This window comes from Uloborus diversus, chromosome 7 (genome assembly GCF_026930045.1).
Source record: "Uloborus diversus isolate 005 chromosome 7, Udiv.v.3.1, whole genome shotgun sequence".
Classification (NCBI taxonomy): domain Eukaryota; kingdom Metazoa; phylum Arthropoda; class Arachnida; order Araneae; family Uloboridae; genus Uloborus; species Uloborus diversus.
In genome coordinates this window covers 7,692,544-7,710,655 of record NC_072737.1, presented here as the reverse complement: position 1 = coordinate 7,710,655, position 18,112 = coordinate 7,692,544, and the positions used below count along the sequence as shown (strand labels likewise).

At 34.4% G+C, this 18,112-nt stretch overlaps 1 protein-coding gene across 2 annotated transcripts in view; it reads right to left on the bottom strand.

The window, feature by feature from the left end:
* Window positions 1-18,112, bottom strand: part of LOC129227023 (period circadian protein-like) — a 61,698-nt gene that overhangs the window by 15,721 nt on the left and 27,865 nt on the right. Inside the window, exons 15-19 of one of the 2 annotated variants that reach the window (XM_054861655.1) lie at window positions 17,685-17,815; window positions 16,086-16,652; window positions 12,340-12,623; window positions 6,847-7,014; window positions 5,770-6,066 (exon numbers count right to left, since the gene is read on the bottom strand). In XM_054861655.1, coding sequence (XP_054717630.1) covers window positions 5,770-6,066; window positions 6,847-7,014; window positions 12,340-12,623; window positions 16,086-16,652; window positions 17,685-17,815 — 1,447 coding nt within the window. Of the gene's footprint in view, window positions 1-5,769; window positions 6,067-6,846; window positions 7,015-12,339; window positions 12,627-16,085; window positions 16,653-17,684; window positions 17,816-18,112 lie in introns of both variants that reach the window. The other variant, XM_054861653.1, reaches the window with a different exon arrangement.

Genomic DNA, 18,112 nt, shown 5'->3' with positions numbered 1-18,112 from the left:
TTCCTGCCAAAGGCTGTGTGATTCAGCTTGAGTAACAGCAATCCTTTCTTACCTGCTGTGATGTGCTTACGCAGAAAAGTTTTGACCCGTTATACTACGACTAAGGTCTGGCACTTATGGGCTCTCGGACTCACTTTTTGGATTATAATTAAAAGTCATTTAAATTTATATACAGTCGAGTCCCGATAATCCAAGTTGATCGGGACTGACACTTATTCCGACTGATACTGAAAACTAATTATGCGGACTAGGCAACAAAATTTTTTGAAAAAAAATCAGTTTTATATGCAACTGTGAAAGTAGATGAAAAAATTAGAGGGTAAGAGAGATTAAATAGGGAGAAAATAGTGAGAGGAGATTTGAAAACACAAGTTTAAAACAAAAGTACTATGTATAAGATTATTCGTTAAATTTCAAGTAAAAGAGACAGGTAGGAAATTTAAGCTATCGCGAGAGGGGATAAGTCCACTATTTACGGTACCTCAGATTAAGCGGCGCTCTCATAAACATGGCTCAGATTAAAGGGACTCTACTGCATTAGTTTTCAACAATTTCTGCATTTGAGCAAAGAATGGTGCTGGATTCCATAAGACACTTCTCAAACAAATTGAATTTTGCTGAAAGGAAACAGTTACACATTTCCATTCTCTTAACACTTTTGGCTGATTGCAAAAGCAAATATAAATCTGATGATGACCTGCTATGAAACTTGATCTGGGGCGAAATTAATGCTTTTTAAAACTTTGTAATACCAAACCACACATTGTAATAGTTAAAAAGGAAGAAATGTTCATGAAAAAAAAAAAAAAAAACATTTTAAGTTAAATATTATAAATTATGATGTTAAACTTTAGATTTAGTTATTAAACCTATGTAAGGCAATGGCCTAAAAATAACATATAATAATATTCTTCCATGCAAATGTTAATGGCTCATTTACAAACAAACAGGCAGCATACATATTTATTTCCACAGACTCATTTGTCATGTGTAATTGAAAGTAGGCAAAGGGACATTCTAACCAATTAAATAATCTTGTTTCAACTTCAAGACATTGTTACAACGGTTAGAAATTCGAGAATTTTCTTGCACTAAAAACAGAATATATTATTGCACATTAGTTTTAAAATCAATTTTTAAATTCCTAGTCATAAAAACCAAGGCTTAGTTGAATTCAACAAAACATTTTGTGCAGACAAAAAAATTTACTCCAGTTTGAAGGCATTTGATAAGTAAATGAAGATAAAAGTAATTGACAAGCATTTGGACCAGAGTCTGCGATGCTTGCCATCACCGAAACGTAAGTTTCCTGCACCAATGCACTGAAATTAAGTTTTTTCTCTTCCTACTTCACATATTCTTTAAAAAATATGTAAACAATAAATGCTCGTTGCAAAGGAGTTTCTCTTTCACAGCTAGTAATTTTTTTTTTTTTTTTTGCAATTCTATCAAATCAAAATTGGAAATAAAAAATCTGAATCTGTACTCACTGGAAGCACCCATACACTCAAGTATAAGTTATTGGGTCCTTATTTATTTGACAGAAAGAATGTCACCTATGCTTCTAGTATGTTGCTGGTTGACTCTATTAATACTGCATCATTATAATTATGACCCTGTTCCTTGATTTTGTGTAATTCCTTTATGGAAAAACCATCTAATTTATATAGATATCTTTTCAGAACAGGAAATTATTAAAATACCTGATAAACTTCATTATTACATTTTTGGGGGATTAATATCAAGTTTGTACTGAGGATTTTGGGTGCTGTGGTCTGAGGGCATTTCTAATAATGATTGTTGCACAACTCTAACGAAATTGTTTTATAAAATACGGGTCTATTTGACGCTACTCTGGGACAGCTGCCTTTATCCAAATGACCCTTTTAACCTTCTTATTTATTCAAGAGAAAAAGACATGCCTCCAGGCTTACGTACCTCCAGTTCTTTTTCTTGACAGGGATCGATGCAACAATCAAAATTGCTCATGAAGCGCCAGATGCCACCTGACAGGAATTGGGATTTTTAGGGACTAACTTTCGAATTTAAAAGAGGGATTTTAGGGACAGTTGTCATTATTTTGGGAAATTTCAGACTTTTTTTTTTTTAATTTAAACCAGATTGTTGAATATGAGTCACTGGACACAACTTTTTTTTCTTTTTGAGGCAGACCCAACAAAGCTGGGCGTACTGGTAATAATAATAAAAACAACTAACACTGAAACCAGAGATATAGCTAGAGATTTTTTCAGGGGGAGTGAAAATGAAAGAGAATGAAGAGAGAGAATAGTGACGAATTTTATAGAAAAAAACTAAACTTTCAAATGATGAAACAGAATATAGCAGGAGAAAAACAGATGCTAATTTGAATTCAACACTTGGAGTATTTGATAATTTGTATTTAAAAAATTAATGAGACAGTCAAATGTGTTAATTTAAAATCTTTTTTTCTCATACCACTTGATGCTATAGATTGTTTTTTCAAAATATATAAAAAAATATTTCTGACAAAATGTTTGCAGCCTATTTTGGATTTTCAATACCTGACATACACGTGTAAAGGCGTAAAAAATATCCTTGACTGTGACTAAGAGGCTCATTGAGCAAAACTTTTCATAAGAGTTGAAAAATAAACAGAGAGGAAAAAATTTCTTACCTCAATATTTTATGAAAATACAAACCTCCTAATCTTGAATATTAATGTTCACATACCTTGAAACTGGAAAAATTTAACTGTCTTCGCAAAATCAGTGAAGCAACGATATTCAAGGCACAAATATGTGTAACACGTGTGCAATGGAAATAATTTCTAATAGTTTAATAATACAAAGACTTTTAAATACCATCAGAAATATTTACATGAATTGATTAGATCTTTTTTTAAAGAGTAAAGAAAAGCTTGTCTAAAACACATCAAAAATTATAAGCGGAAAAACCAAAAGAGGAACAAAAAATATTTTAAAGAACAACCTAGATAAATTACTAATATTTTACTTAAAGAAACACTCATCTAAACACATTATTCCATTATAATAAAAAATTTAATTAAAATTAATTTATTCACACTATAGGATAACAGAAAAAATAACTAACTTTCATTTAAAAAAAAAAAAAAAGGTTTATACATAACATTAAAAGAAGATTCTAATTATGAGAAAATTACAAATAAAAATGTGACCCCTAGTAAAACTTAAAGAAAATATTTTCAGACTTCAAGATTTCTTTTATTTAAATAATCTTTTACATTTTATTTTGGAAAAAAAAAAAATCAAAAATACTTCAATGCTATTGTTATAAAATGTTTATAATATATTTATTAACTAAAACATATTTTAAAAGTTTAAGCAATGCAACTGAACTTATTGTAGATAATTTTTAACAAACAGAGTTTTAAAAGCAGATATTTTTTTAATAATGAGTTTCAAAATATGTCAAATTAGTAACATTTAAAAATATTTAAAAAAAAAAAAAACTTGTGTATATGTTACTGTGAAAGATCAAAGATGGAGACTGACAACATTCACCATAATATTTGGTGAGATTTACGGGAAATATTCAGTCCTTCACCAATGTCTTTGCTATATGAATGCTGACATTCATGGTCAATGTTGACATGTACTAAGTTTTGATCTTTTACTCTAATTTACTGATCATTGTACTGATTTGCACTAATCTTTTACTGTACATTAAATTTTATTAACAAAATTCATCATACATATTTCTTAAATATCTCCAACTTTCTCTCAAAATACTGACATTATGGTGAAAGAGTTCACAATATCTTCAGACTTAATTCTTCATTTCTCTTATAAGTTAAAAATTGCTTGAATTAAATAGTTGCTTTGCATCACAACAGAATTTTATTATTCTTCCTTTTTACTTTGTTATTACTTTTATAATTTAACTGTAAAAAATAGAAATTTTTTAAAAGCTTCTTTTGTTTTAGAGTATTTGTTTTCTTTATTTCAGTGCTTTGGGCTTCAAACAAATAATTTTTCATTGAGAAATAAAATATGTTCTCATTTTTGCAACATTTTTTCCCTAAAATTTTTAGAAGAAAAAATAATGGTGATGGTAACTTTTATTAATATATTACTTATGGACATTTCTCATAACATTGCTAAATGATCAATTATTTTTTGTAAAATATCTAAAATAGTTGGCAGCCATTCTAAATAAATCTTATCACATACTCAAGATTTATTACTTAATTTCACAATTGAACTGTAAACAACATCTTAAGAGTAATGAAACCAGGCAGACAACAAGAATTGGCACATCAAATATGTTACTCCATATGTATAATTATATATATGTGTATTTGTTAATATCCTAAACCAAATGAAAAAACAGACTACCAACTTTCTTATTATAGTACAAATATTGCTACCTTCATTCGTGCAAACCCAAAAATGAGCGTTAAATATTAAGACAATCTTTTCAGTTGCATAATATAGAAAATTTTCATTCGTCAGTACATTTTTGACTTGAGAATAATAATCTGTAAGACAATAGAACACATCTACGTTACAGTTAAAAGGTTTCCCTTTGTGAAAAAGTTAATAACATTAACACAGCCTTACAACCATTAAAATACTTAAATAGAAATAAAATGGCAATTTTATTGCTGTTTGTGCATCAAATTGTTTTTTAACACTTAAACTAATTCTACACAATTTAATTTTTTATCAATAATAAAATTAATTTATTCTTAATTATTTCACATGAAGTAATCATAATTTTCCCTATATTATTTTTTGATTTGTAATAAAGTCGAACCTCATTTCCAAGAAACTCGCGGGGGTCATGATAATTATTTCGTGTTAACCAGATTTTAGTGTATCCAATAAATAAATAAGTGACTGCTAACTCACAGGACCGAACGAGTATTTCATGTTAAGCAATATTTAACCTTACGTTTATGAGGTTCGAAGGTAATTATATAAAATAAGCATAATTGTAAAAAAAATTTCAAAAGTTATTTATCAGAAAAAACTCATCGAACCACAAAACTACGATCCAATATCCTCGACCCTCTTCTTCGAGTAATGCTTTAAAAATGATAACGCAGCTGAATCATTCACCATCGGCGCGATTCAAGAATCAGCCCCAGCCAAAACGATCTGCTTTCACGATTACAGACGATTTTTGAACGATCGGTCGAAGCAGGGCCGGATTTGGAAGTGTGGAGGCCCCTAATCAGGTTCGAAAAGATCATCCTATTTTCGAAAAAATCCGATACTTTGATATATATCCGAATATTTTGATATATATGTATATATCCGATATTTTCGATCAGCACTTTAATAGTAAATACATCCTGAAGTTACTGCTATTTATTTTTTTATATTATTATTATTATATGTATATATCCGATATTTTCGATCAGCACTTTAATAGTAAATACATCCTGAAGTTACTGCTATTTATTTTTTTATATTATTATTATTATATGTATATATCCGATATTTTCGATCAGCACTTTAATAGTAAATACATCCTGAAGTTACTGCTATTTATTTTTTTATATTATTATTATTATTATTATTTATAGGGGAGAAAAAACGTAAAATTTGCTGCCCGTGAAAGTTAGGATATTTCGTAAAAAAATTTCTTGCGGGGGCCCCTTAGTTGAGGAGGCCCCGGGGCAGTAGCCCCGCCTGCCCTCCCTTAAATCCGGCCCTGGATCGAAGGATCGGCAGCAACTTGTGTGCAGCGAAACAAAACAAGAGAACTCCATAAAGGTACTCCGAGTATTTATTAACTCACTTCATTTACATCGTCTTCCGTGATGAGCCCCAGCAAGGAGGATTCGCTCATGAAGAAGTCTCCCTTCTGCATGTTCTTGTCCTCGCTCATCTCCTTGAGCTCATCCTGCAGCATCTGCAGCTGCCTGTTCACCGGATCGGGCTGCTGCATGGACTTGAGCGCTTCCAGGTCCTTCTTGAGGATGTCTTCCATCTGGTGCACTTCCATGCGGTACCGAAAGGCGATCTCCGAGTCCAGCTCCTCTCTCTCCGAGCGAGAGGGGTGAGGAGCGGCCTTTTTCGTCTCAAACTCCATCTCCTGGAAATGAAAGCACCACGTTAATCGGACATTCAAATTGCAAAAACCCTTTTCGGTGCCGTGGTCACAAAAAAGGAGAAACCCATTTAAAAATCTATAAAAAAATTATTCTCTTTAAAACATAAGTTGCTACAGAGGTGGCGTTTTGTTTTGTTTAATGACAGGGGTGCCCACCCCCCGTAAGGGTACACACCCCTCCCCCAAAAGCAAGTGTCCTCCCCAATGAGAAAAATACCCCTCAACCCCCCCCCCCCCCCTAAAAATTTCAATGGCGCAGTCTGCGCCATGACCCTCTCCAGGTGGGCACCCCTGTTAACTATCATGGATCGCAACATTGCAAAAATGGCTTTTTCTGGATGTCTCAATTTCTAGTTCAAATCTCTCCAATTTTGGGCCTAAAAATAGGAATTTTCGTAAAATATATATATATATTTTTTAATTTGCTCTGAAACACTCGACTATTTTTCTTCATTTTCCCTGAGGTGTTCAATTACTATTTGCAAAAGATTTTAATTCAACTTTGAATGCGTAAACACAATTTTTTCCTGTCCTAGGTGGGTGGTGTCAACAATTGGTGACCATTTTGTGAAGAATGCTTCTTGCAATCTCAACTACTCAGAAGAATCTTTTTGGAATGGCGTTTTGTGGAAGATCACTCAATAACCCAAAAATGCTTCATATCACTAAAAATATGCGCACACGTAAATGATGCATGTGCATACAATCTCGAAATGGCTAGGACGCTACCAGTACTGATACAGAAAAAAATATTAAATGTACCTCTTCTTTATCAACTGATTGGAAAGACGAACTCTGAGTGAAGTAAGAAGATCTGCTTTCATCAACAAGCATGTCACATTCGATTGGTTCTGTTTTGTCCTCAAATTTGTTTTCGGCGTCTTCTCCCTCTTGATTTTCAGAGATCTTGACATCAGAAGCCACGCAACTCTGCAACAAGGGAGAAAAATCAGTACTTCACTTTGCAAACAAATAACTATAGATTTACATAGATCAAGTGTAAAATTTTAGCACAAGCAAATTGTTTAGAGTGTATAAACACACAGATTAACTAGAAAATTTGATTAGCATATACAATTGGCTCTCTGTTTGACGACTTTCAAGGGACCACAAAAAATTGTCCTTAAATAGAATGCTTTTAAAACTAAAGCGGACCATCTGGGACCGTGAAAAGCCGTCGTTAAATGGAGCGTCGTTAAACAGAGAGCCAACTGTATACTCCTGAATAGGTTGAACAGTACAAAAAACAAGGTGCAAGGTTGGTCCAATTATGAGCAAGGAAAATAGAGAAAAAAGATTTTTTAATGACATTTGAAAACACAGGATATTTTTTTTGTTTTCAGTTGACAATTATTCTAATAGACCCCAAAGAAATAAAAGTTAATGCATTCTAATTTAATTTAAATCTATGTGACCATAAATTAAAGATTTAATTACAGTTAAGTCCTAGACAATCCACAAGATATACCAACCCCAAATCTATTTATGTACAGTAGTGTAGATGATCAGAAGAAAATTTGAGGTCATTAAGAAGGGAAACTAGGAAATCAATAAGAAGCTAAAAACCAAAATTTCAATGTGATTACTTCAAAGGAATAAAAGCAACAATTGACAATACAGTAGAAGATCATTATAACGCACACCTTGGGACCAGAGCTTTTGCGTTATACAGGTTTTGGCGTTATATAGGTCATTTCACAAATTTTGAAACTAATATTCAGAATATATCTATATATTAGCACTTCAGAATGGGTTTTATCTGCAATGAGTATTAAAGCACTGATATTACAATTAGTCATTCACAGATAAATATGTTTCACAATTAAAAGAAAGTGAATTATCTTGCACTTTTGGTAGCTTCATGGTTTGCATAACAGCTGAATTTTCAAGAACCATCTGGTATTTTCTTTTTACTGCGAATAATAATTTTCATTTAAAAGCTTTGAATTATGATGGAAAGATGAAAAAATGTTTCAAAATTTAATTTGCCTAACAATTTTTATGTTTGCAAAGCAAGACAGAGGGATTTTTTAAACTTCAAAACCTATTGTTTACTTCTGAAAAGTTGTGCGGTTTATAGAGAATTGCGTTATATAGGTCGACATTATAAAGGTATTCTACTGTAATTGTTATTGTAAAAGCGAGCAATTTAGAAAAGTTGGGTATATCACAAAAGAGAGACCTTTTCATACACAAGTATAATAACGTTAAATTTATGATCTTATACATTATCAATACACTTCAAAATGTTTATTTAAAATTAAAAAAATGTCTCTAAAATCAGAGAGTCAACTAATTAGGTATGAGCTTTCAACATTTTCCGGATCTCATCACTGGAATTGGGGGAAGGGGTGAGGTTGACTTATACAAGTGAATTGACTAGATGCAAATGAGTCATTTACTGTGAAAGACCAAAACTTAGAGACTGTCGACATCAACATGTGACTGGCTGAAAACGGTGTTTTGGGCCTTTGCGATGTGAAGCTTGGCATTTACCAGGCTTCGATATTTCACGGTAACATAGATATCCTATAACGATTTATGCCTAACCTTATAATTAAATGAATAAATAAATAGCGTTATTTCACCCAAGAGACTCGAAAAAATCTTTCTAGACAGTTTCCAAACAATTTTTCCGTTAATGAAAACAGATTAGTACTGTCCGACCACCGATGAGATGGAAATGCTAACATACGGTTTACGGGCGAAATGGGATGCATCTATTATAGTTTTCAGGGATGCTAACTTTTGCGCAAGTGTGTTAGCCTAAGCAGAATCACACAAATGAACGAAACATGCACATCAAATTTTTAGTCTCTCCCCTCAGTGAAATAGACGCATCTTAACTGGATATTTGCCGATTCCACAGCAACCATAGTTATGATAGTTTTTTCTCTTATCGCTTCCAACACATTTCCAGATACAGTAGAGAACCAATTATCCAGGAAGTTCGGGACCATCGCTGTCCCGGATATCTGAATTTCCCGGTTTTCTGGATCGCTAAAAAGCGCTATTGGCCGTTTGTTTATGAAACTCAAATTACTATAATAAATAGTAATACATATTGAAATTAGAAGAAGACACAGTTCAGAAATGCTTATAATTGAAAGTTATCCATAAGATCTGGGACCCTCATATTCATTTTGAAGGGGGGGGGGGGGAACGTATTTTTCCATGTTTCAAAAGAAAATGAAGGGAAGGGCAAGCAACAAGTTTTTGAACATAAATACGATTTTTCTACTATAGTGTTTGAAAGAATTTGTTCTCTTTAACCCTTTTTTTTTTTTAATTTCTTGTAAAGGTTTGGTGTTTGCGATTACGGTATTTATTGATAACTATTGCTTTTGCGTTAAGTTCATACCAATAGAAATTTGATTTATGAGTCTTGCATTTAACGATTTCTGGATTCCACTACCAACTATCCAAAAAAATCGCAAATCTGGTTTTCGGTGTTTCCTGCACTTTTCCAGCGTCACTTCGCTCCAAAAGGCTTTAATTAGAGACTATTCAATAGAATATTGCACTAGAATATGACAATATTCATTTCTTTAGTATTCAGTTGGAATAAAACACGAAAATTTTAGACTTTCGAGTGCACTTTTTAATTCAAGAAAATATTTCGGAAACGTTGCTCCGCGTTAAGGATAACCCTCTGAGGTTCGTATTTGTGAACATTTTCCCGAATTATAGATGAGTAATATGGTATTTATTAAAAAACCCCTCATATTCTTTTAGGTATTTCAAAAAAAATGCTTAGTTTTTCAAAAATTGCCGAAAATCGCATTTTTTACGAATGGTGGGAAAATCGGCAAAGGGTTGCCGGTTTTCTGGTTTTCCGGTTTTTTGGTTCCCGGATAAAAGGTTCTGCACTGTAGTAAGATACCAACAAACATAGTTGCCCAAGGATGGGAACCAATTCGACAACTTATGATGAGCTTGGTTCACCTTTCAAATTTAAAGGTTTCAAGTCCATTTGAACAATCACGCCCGCAAGAGGATGATGTGGTGCCATCCCGGCACTCATGGTTTGTAGAAATATTTTAATATTTCAGAGAAAATATTTTCTCGTTTAGCTTTTACGCAATAAATCCATTACAACCATCGAACCAAGAAAAGTACTATTTTAGTGGCTACGCTCAGGGTTCATACTCAATTTCAGAAATAAAATGAAGGAGTTTGGGAGGAGTAAAATGGGATTTTGAAGGAGTACCAATGGGCTGCCCTTAAACAATGTCGCACCTTTTTTTTAAACATACTTGACCCCCTTCCACCTTTGTCACAAAGGTGTCACACTTCACCTTACTCCCTCTCCTCACACTATTTTTATAAAGCATCCACTATAATATTAAAATCTGTTTGCGTCTGTCTGTCTGTCTGAAGATCTATCTTCTCGAGAACCGCTGCGAATCGGGAGTCGAACGATGATACCGATCAATTCGAAATTTCCCAAAGAAAACAATAGGACCAATCTCGTAATTGTGCGACTTTAATTAGCGGAGCTATTAATTAAAACGTTAATTAACATAACGTTATTCGGGAATTTTATTTCTTTCCTGTTGCCATTTTGAATTTGCGGTGAGCAAGTAAAATTCTAATAATTGTTTTAAAAGAGATTTTTTTTGGCTGCTGTCCAAATCTTAAAACAACGTTTCCATCTAGAATTTCATTTTAAATTAGTTTAAAATTGGTTGCTCTATTCGGATATAGCCTTTATTTTACCGTCTGTCCTTTTTTTATTTTTCACATTCAACATTCTTAACTCCTTTCAGCATAGGAAAGTTGTTTCTTTAGCTATGTTTATTGATTGTAGTGTAAGTCTATCATTCACCGGCCTCATATTTTGGTACATTTAGGATGTGCGACTAATTATGTTTATTTTGTTGGACTTTTTCCCGTCACATGGGTGAGTTTTCGAATTGTAATAACTCTCTTTTTACTTCCTGTTTCTATTTTTGAAATACAGTTTGTATCGTTAAAAGAACATGTTAAATTAAGATTGTTTGAATTTCTTTAAGTGAAACAGAGTAGAACAAAAATATTGTTTTTAAGGATTTTAACTAAAGCTTAATTCGAATCTGATGACTTGGTATTAAATTAATGCTAATTGGTATTTATTAAGTCTTGGTGCTTTAGTTTCACGTAAGCAACCAAAAAGTATGTGTCATTTTATGTAAAAAGCTGATCGTAATTGTACATACAAATGTTTCAGATATAGTCTATCAGATTTAATTCAGTTTAAAGTGATCACAGATTATAATTGATAGTGCATGTATTTTTATCTTTTGTGCTAATTGAAAATGCGCATAACTTGCATTATTGATAACTATGATTAACTTTAAAGAGATTTTTGCCAAAAATATGCTATACTGGTGTTTTGCAAACCTTGCATTACGCGTATTTATTTACTCCTTAGTGCTTTAGAAACTGATGTCAGAGTAATACAAAAACATCAATTGGACATCTCTTTCATTTTTTAAGTAGCCCGTGCAACGCCGGGCACGCAGCTAGTGTTATAATAATAACTGTGTGATGTCACTTTTTGTCACTCTCTCTCTTCCCCTTGTCACAATTTCATGAACCCGCCTTACCCCTCAAGGCATGACATCACTTACGGGGATAACCATTTTTACAATCATAACTACAATTCACCAAACAAATATTTTTTAAACAAAATCACTTAATATAGTACATCTACTTATTTATTTTTAAATATTTTAGTAATAATAAGGCAGACTGACTTCTACTGCTGAGAGTATGGTGGAGGGAAAAACAATAATCATAAAACTTGAAAAAATAATCAAGCACCATTTAAGCATGTTTTACTTCACTTATAAAATGTCTTAATAATCTAATAATATTTTCACCTTCAACTTTTATGACTCCCCCCCCCCCCCTATGATCAACTTGTAAATCACATCTTTATGAAAAAAAATATATGAAGTTACTATTGAAATCACCCTTATACCTTCGCTCTTGTGGCGAAGTTAAGTTGTCGATTGAAGTATTTTAAGTTAGTGATTGAAGTATTTTAAGTTAGTGATTGAAGTATTTTAAGTTAGTCGTAGAGGAAGTTTATGCAGTTTCGAACTAAAAAAGAAGGAGTTTTGAAGGGCCCTTCAAAAAAATTTCCCAAATGAAGGATTATTGGAGGAGTTTTGAAGGAGCGTACGAACCCTGAAAACGTATGAGTAGCATACTGGAGAAAAATTTTTAAATCAAATTTCCTACAAGCACAAACGAAAAAAACAAACTCACCTTAAACTGATCGGCTGTATTTGCCTGGAGGGAAACTTCGCTTGGCTGCAGGATACTAAAAGGAATCCCTGCAAATTGAGCCTGGTTTGGAGTGAGACATGGGGCGAGCTTGTTTGCGTTCTTTATCGAATTGGCGAAATTCACCGGCTCCGTGGAAATGGTAGCGGATAGGGTGGCATCTTTAGAGTTTGTTTCACCACCTGAAGCACAAGACCAAAATGGCAAACTGGTTTGTAAATGCATGGATGACATGGGTGGATAGCAAGGCACACTACCCATGTATACTACTGAAAAAAAGGAGAAGCACAGTGGTTAAAATTGGTCAAAAACCATAACCTTCTATTAACAATGCTGTGTCTACACATGTGTAAAAACTGCCATAGAGAAAACAGTTCGACCCAATTTTAATGAAGATCTTGGGACATGCAAAAATAATAGTTAAATTTGACTATATGCTAAATATGTGCTTAAATTTTACATTTACATTTTTCAGATCAGTGCTTTATATGCACAACATTAAAATTTATAACATAATTAAGTAAAATTTTGATTTTTTTTAAAAAATAGAATAATATCAGGACAAAAAGCAAAAAATCTGGACGAATCGGGACAAAATAATTTTGATCAGAAATTTCAGGAGTCCTATGAACACTAAATCAGTGATTTTAATCATGATTTAAACCGGGGAAGGGGGGGGGGGGGATCATATTTTTTTTTTGAAAATTTGAACTTTGTTTAAAATTAGACTTTTTTTGTTTTTGAATTACGTATTCAAATAAATTTTAACTTTCAAGAATTTATTGATGTGATTAATATTGTTACACATTTAAAGTAACTGGAATAAAGGAGAACAACTTATATGTTTTTTTTAAAAAAATATTTAATTCTTTATTCAAATACTCTGAAGTTTAATTCCCACTTCTTTTATTTTGCAAATTGCTGATTCATTAAATTTTCACCCGTTCCAGTTTATAACAAAATATCTGTAGCTTTCTACTCCACATCTAAGAAAACAATTTCTGAAGCTTCCAAATTTAAGTTTCATTAATCTTCTTGGAGGCAAGGGAAAACAATTAAGAAACATAAAAAACGAAAAGAAATTTGCTTGAAAGGCAAAAGATTCTTACCCCTGCATAGTTTATATCAATGGCAACCCAGTTTTGGAATAGGACGGGAGATTTTAAGTCACTATTCGGGCAGTCTCTGCAAGAGGAAGTCTAATTTGGAAAAATGCTCACCTGGAATGAAAAACGGGGTTGGTGTATGGGTTGATCCAACGTAATTATTGGCCATGCACGACTGTGATGTAAGAAGCTGGGTGCTGGATGTGTGCTCGGAGATGGGAGTGACGGAGCACGGCCGATGACTCGGAGCCGAGATCCCAACGCATTTCGGATTTTGGCGAGAAAAAAAAGTCGCCAAATTTCCGATTTGGGGGGTATATCAAAGTAGTTCCAGAATTAGTATCATCGGCACCTTATTTCCAGAAAAACGTACACTCTATTTACTTTCAATGGGTTCCCTCACATGTTGATTTCAGGGCCGTAACCAGAAAATAATTTCGGGGAGGGTTTAAAAACTTTCATGCGGAGCTTTGCGCTATACAGGGTGTCCCAAAAGGTCGTTTACAAACTAAACATGCTGGTCTGTCATATCATGATGAACAAGATTTACATAGTAACATAAGTTCGAAAATACAATGCTGGCACACTACATACACACAAAGTCAGACACTAAAGGATGCACAACATGTCGCATATTTATTACACAAAGACGATACTACGCAACATTTTAGTTTTCAAGGAAGGCTTATAGCTGTTGTTGAAATTTGCTGCCTTTAGCTGTCATACACGCGTCGCAACGACAAAGTACCGACCGTTGTAATAACGATCCATTCGGACAAGATTTCACCGATCGCTGCGTTGTCGTTGTAACGTGATTATGAGAGCTGACAGGACGAAAATTTTATCAACTACTTTAAGCTTTCCTTAAAAATTAAAATGTTGTGCAAAACTGTCTTTTTGTAATAGATATGCGACATGTTGTGCATCTGCTAGTGTCTGACTTTGTGTGCATGTAGTGCGCCAGCATTGTGTTTGGGAACACATGTTCCTATGTAAATCTTGTTCATCATGATATGACACACCAGCATGTTAAGTTTGTAAACGACCTTTTGGGACACCCTGTATAGAAGTTTGGTAAGACCCCAGTTGGAGTATGCTGTTCAGTTTTGGTCTCCTTATCTTAAGACATTAATGTATTTGGAAAGGGTTCAAAGGCGAGCTACAAGGCTAATAAATGGACTTTCTCACTTAGACTATGATTCCAGGCTTAGAAGGCTAAAAATGTACAGTCTTGAGCAAAGAAGAGACCGAGGGGACATGATTCAGTTGTTTAAATTTATTAAAATGAAAGATGTTACGGGGCTGAAGTTTTGTTAGCATAAAATATTATTTTATTTTATTTTTTATTCTCGGTCCACAGCCGATAATTTAAAAAAAATAATTTAAAGTTAAGTGTACCTACTTTAAGCCCAGTCTGGTAAAAGTAGAACCTGTCAACTAGTTGGTGCTAACACTTCAATCGACGATTCCCCCACGCCATAATTAATGGCGACTGTTTACTGAAACCATCGGAGATTGCATGTCTCGATGTGTCGATTCAGAAAAGTTGAGTTGTCACCTGATCGACTCGAATTAATTCCACTCGTTGACCGCACGTGCTATGGAGAGGAGTACGAATATTCGCGGCAGTGGAATATGCAAATGAGTGATGGTCGAAGTAGAAGTTAGTGTGGTGACGTCATCGAGGCATGGAATCTCATTGGTTGATAAAACATATATATTGTGGTGAGTGGCAGCAAGCGATCACACTCTCTCGTTTTTCTTCTTTCAACGATCCCCAGTGGTTGGTTCTGATCGTGAAGCCTAGTCCGGCTCACGTGTGAGGGGTTTTTTTCCCCGCGATGCTAGCGGGGGTTTTTGTGGTATGTGATGTTTAATCTTCCAAGTCCTGGAATTAGTGAGTCCAGGTGAAGAAACACTTGTGTTGTGTCCAGCCAATTAAAATGTCGGGGATGTGAGTTCCACGTGTCTACCTGTGTTGCTCACCGATCTACGAATTGTGTAATGTTGCCTGTTCAGTATGGACATTCCTGAAGTGTGATTCGGCGGACCTTTTTGTGAGTCTTCAAGCTGATCCTTCGGAGTGGCAAGCGATTGCATCGACGTTTTGGTGACATTTTTCTTTATTTTCTGGAACCACTTTTGTTATGATATTTTGGGGGTGTATTTTATGGGGATGTTATTCTAGTCATATTTAATAAATGTATTTTTCTGAAACATGTTTTTTTGCTTGTCTCCAACTTGACATTACACGGCCAGTTAATGTTGGCTTAGTTTAAATATCTTAACTTCTGGATTTTAAACTTAACCTAAATTTATGCCAACAAGTTTAGCACTGAAAATAGGACAAGGGTTCATGGTTTTAAGCTATTTAAATCTCAGGCTAACATGGATGTTAGGAAAAATTATTATTTTAGCAGGGTAGTGGAACCTCGGAACAGCTTACCGGAAGAGGTGGTCATGAGCGAGGGAGTAGACAGTTTTAAGAGGGCCATTGATCTTCACTGGGGATTGTAAATTGACCAGGACCAGTCTAGCTGGGCCCAGAGCCTGTTGCTGGTCGTCACTTTTGCATTTGTAAAATCTAATTTGGAAAAAATAACTGAAGGGAAAAATGCTCACCTGGAATGAAAAACGGGGTTGGGGTATGAGTCGATCCAACGTAATTATTGGCCATGCAGGACTGCGATGTAAGCTGGGTGCTGGATGTGTGCTCGGAGATGGGAGTGACAGAGCCCGGCGCTAAGATGGCATTTGTGGCATCGGTCTGGGTCGGAGTAGAGACCACGTTATGTGGACCTTTCTTGTGCTTGTGGTGGTGGGGACCTTTCTGGTAGAACCAGTTGTCTTTGGTGGGAATCCCCAGGCTGTTTTTGTTCTTCCGTTGGTGATGCTTCAGGTGCTTGTTGCTGATCCTGTTGTGCGTCACCAGGGACTCTTCCGTCAGTGCCGCGCAAGAGGAGAGCTTGTCCATCCTGTTTGCCGTCTCGTTGGCACTCGTTTTCCAACCCTCGTTCGAGGATCCCTCGTTGCTGTTGTTGTGGTTGTCTCTGTCCTTCTTCTCCAAACTTTTACCATACCCGGAGTCACAAGCGGAGGATATGTTGCATTTCGAAGAATTGCTCACCGACTCCTGGTTTTTCTTTTCAGATTTCGATGAGTTACTTGGCTCTTTTGAAGCGTTGCCACCTGAAATACAATATATACATAAAAACTGAGCTCGTGTACTGAATCCCATTTCGGCTTGAAAGTAGCATTATGATCATTACTCAGTGTAAGCAGACTTAATGTACCAAATTATATAAATATTTTGAATTCCCAAAGAAAATAAAAAGAAATTGCCTCAATATCAAAAAAAAAAGTATGTGACAAAACAAAAAATTAAGAGCAGGGCGCAAATGTGCAATACTTGTCTTCTTGACCGGACATTCACAAATTTAACTGATTATTTCTTTCAAAACTTGAATAAAATAAAATGATAACATTGATTTTTAAACATTTTAGTTTTGACTGAACTTAATAATTTAGATGGTTTTCCCTACATTATTATAAGAACTGAGGCTTTTGTGGGAAGTGTAAATAATAAAACTACTTTCTGCATTTGTAGTGCATGACCCATTTAGGCTGTTTCTGTTTTGACGCACCCCCCCCCCCCCCACCTAAATATATATATGGTAGGCACACACACACACAGGGTATCTCAAAAATGTGACAAACTTTTAGGAGAGGAAGATTACAACCAAAAAAATGAGACTAGCACGGGAAACAATAACAGGAAATGTCAAGGGTATTGGTAGCTAAGATAGATGATCTGCAAGATTTTCTACCAATAGAGTTGGTTGTCATTTACTCAAACCTTTGAAGCATGACATTCCCATAAGTTATAAGGCTGAATTTCATATCAGCTACTGGTCTGTTTTAAGACTTCTGTTTGGGTTTTAAAGACTTGTAGACTATTCGCATTCCTTGAGCTGAAATCTACCAACCCGTAAAACTTAACTGCTGCTACTGTGAGGACACCCTGTTCCTAAAAAACATAACTATGCATTTCTATCAGCATCAGGATCTCCCATCAAATCAAGATAATCCTATCAAAAGCTCTCACTTCGCACATTTTTACACATTCATAATACACAAAAACACTTCATAATATCCAGTCATACATTTCCAGTCCATACACATAATACCCAGTCAAAAAAATTATTTAAAAAAGCTATTCACCTGACTCCTTTCCAGATGCGTTTCCAGAGCCACTGCTGCTTGCTTGGTAACCTTCACCACTGGAGCACTTCTCATTTCTGTTATATTCCTCAGATTCATCAGAGTAAGTTTTGGGTTGACTAGCAAAGAATCTACAAGAGAAAAAAGTGAATATATTTTTTTTTTGTCCAGCATCTGTTGAAATGTACTAAGTTCAGTACAGCCATACATATTTTTTGATACTGATTCCATAAAGAAATGTACAATGCAAAATTTGATGTGTCTTCACACAATTAATTCTAAGTCTTTCTTCTTATTCTTTTCTAAAACAATGTCCAGCAGTTTTTATCGATTACCAAAACTATCTGGAATATAGAAATTTTAATGGGGGAGGGGGGGATGCATAAACACATAAACAAATTATTCATACGAGAAATACACCGCCAGCT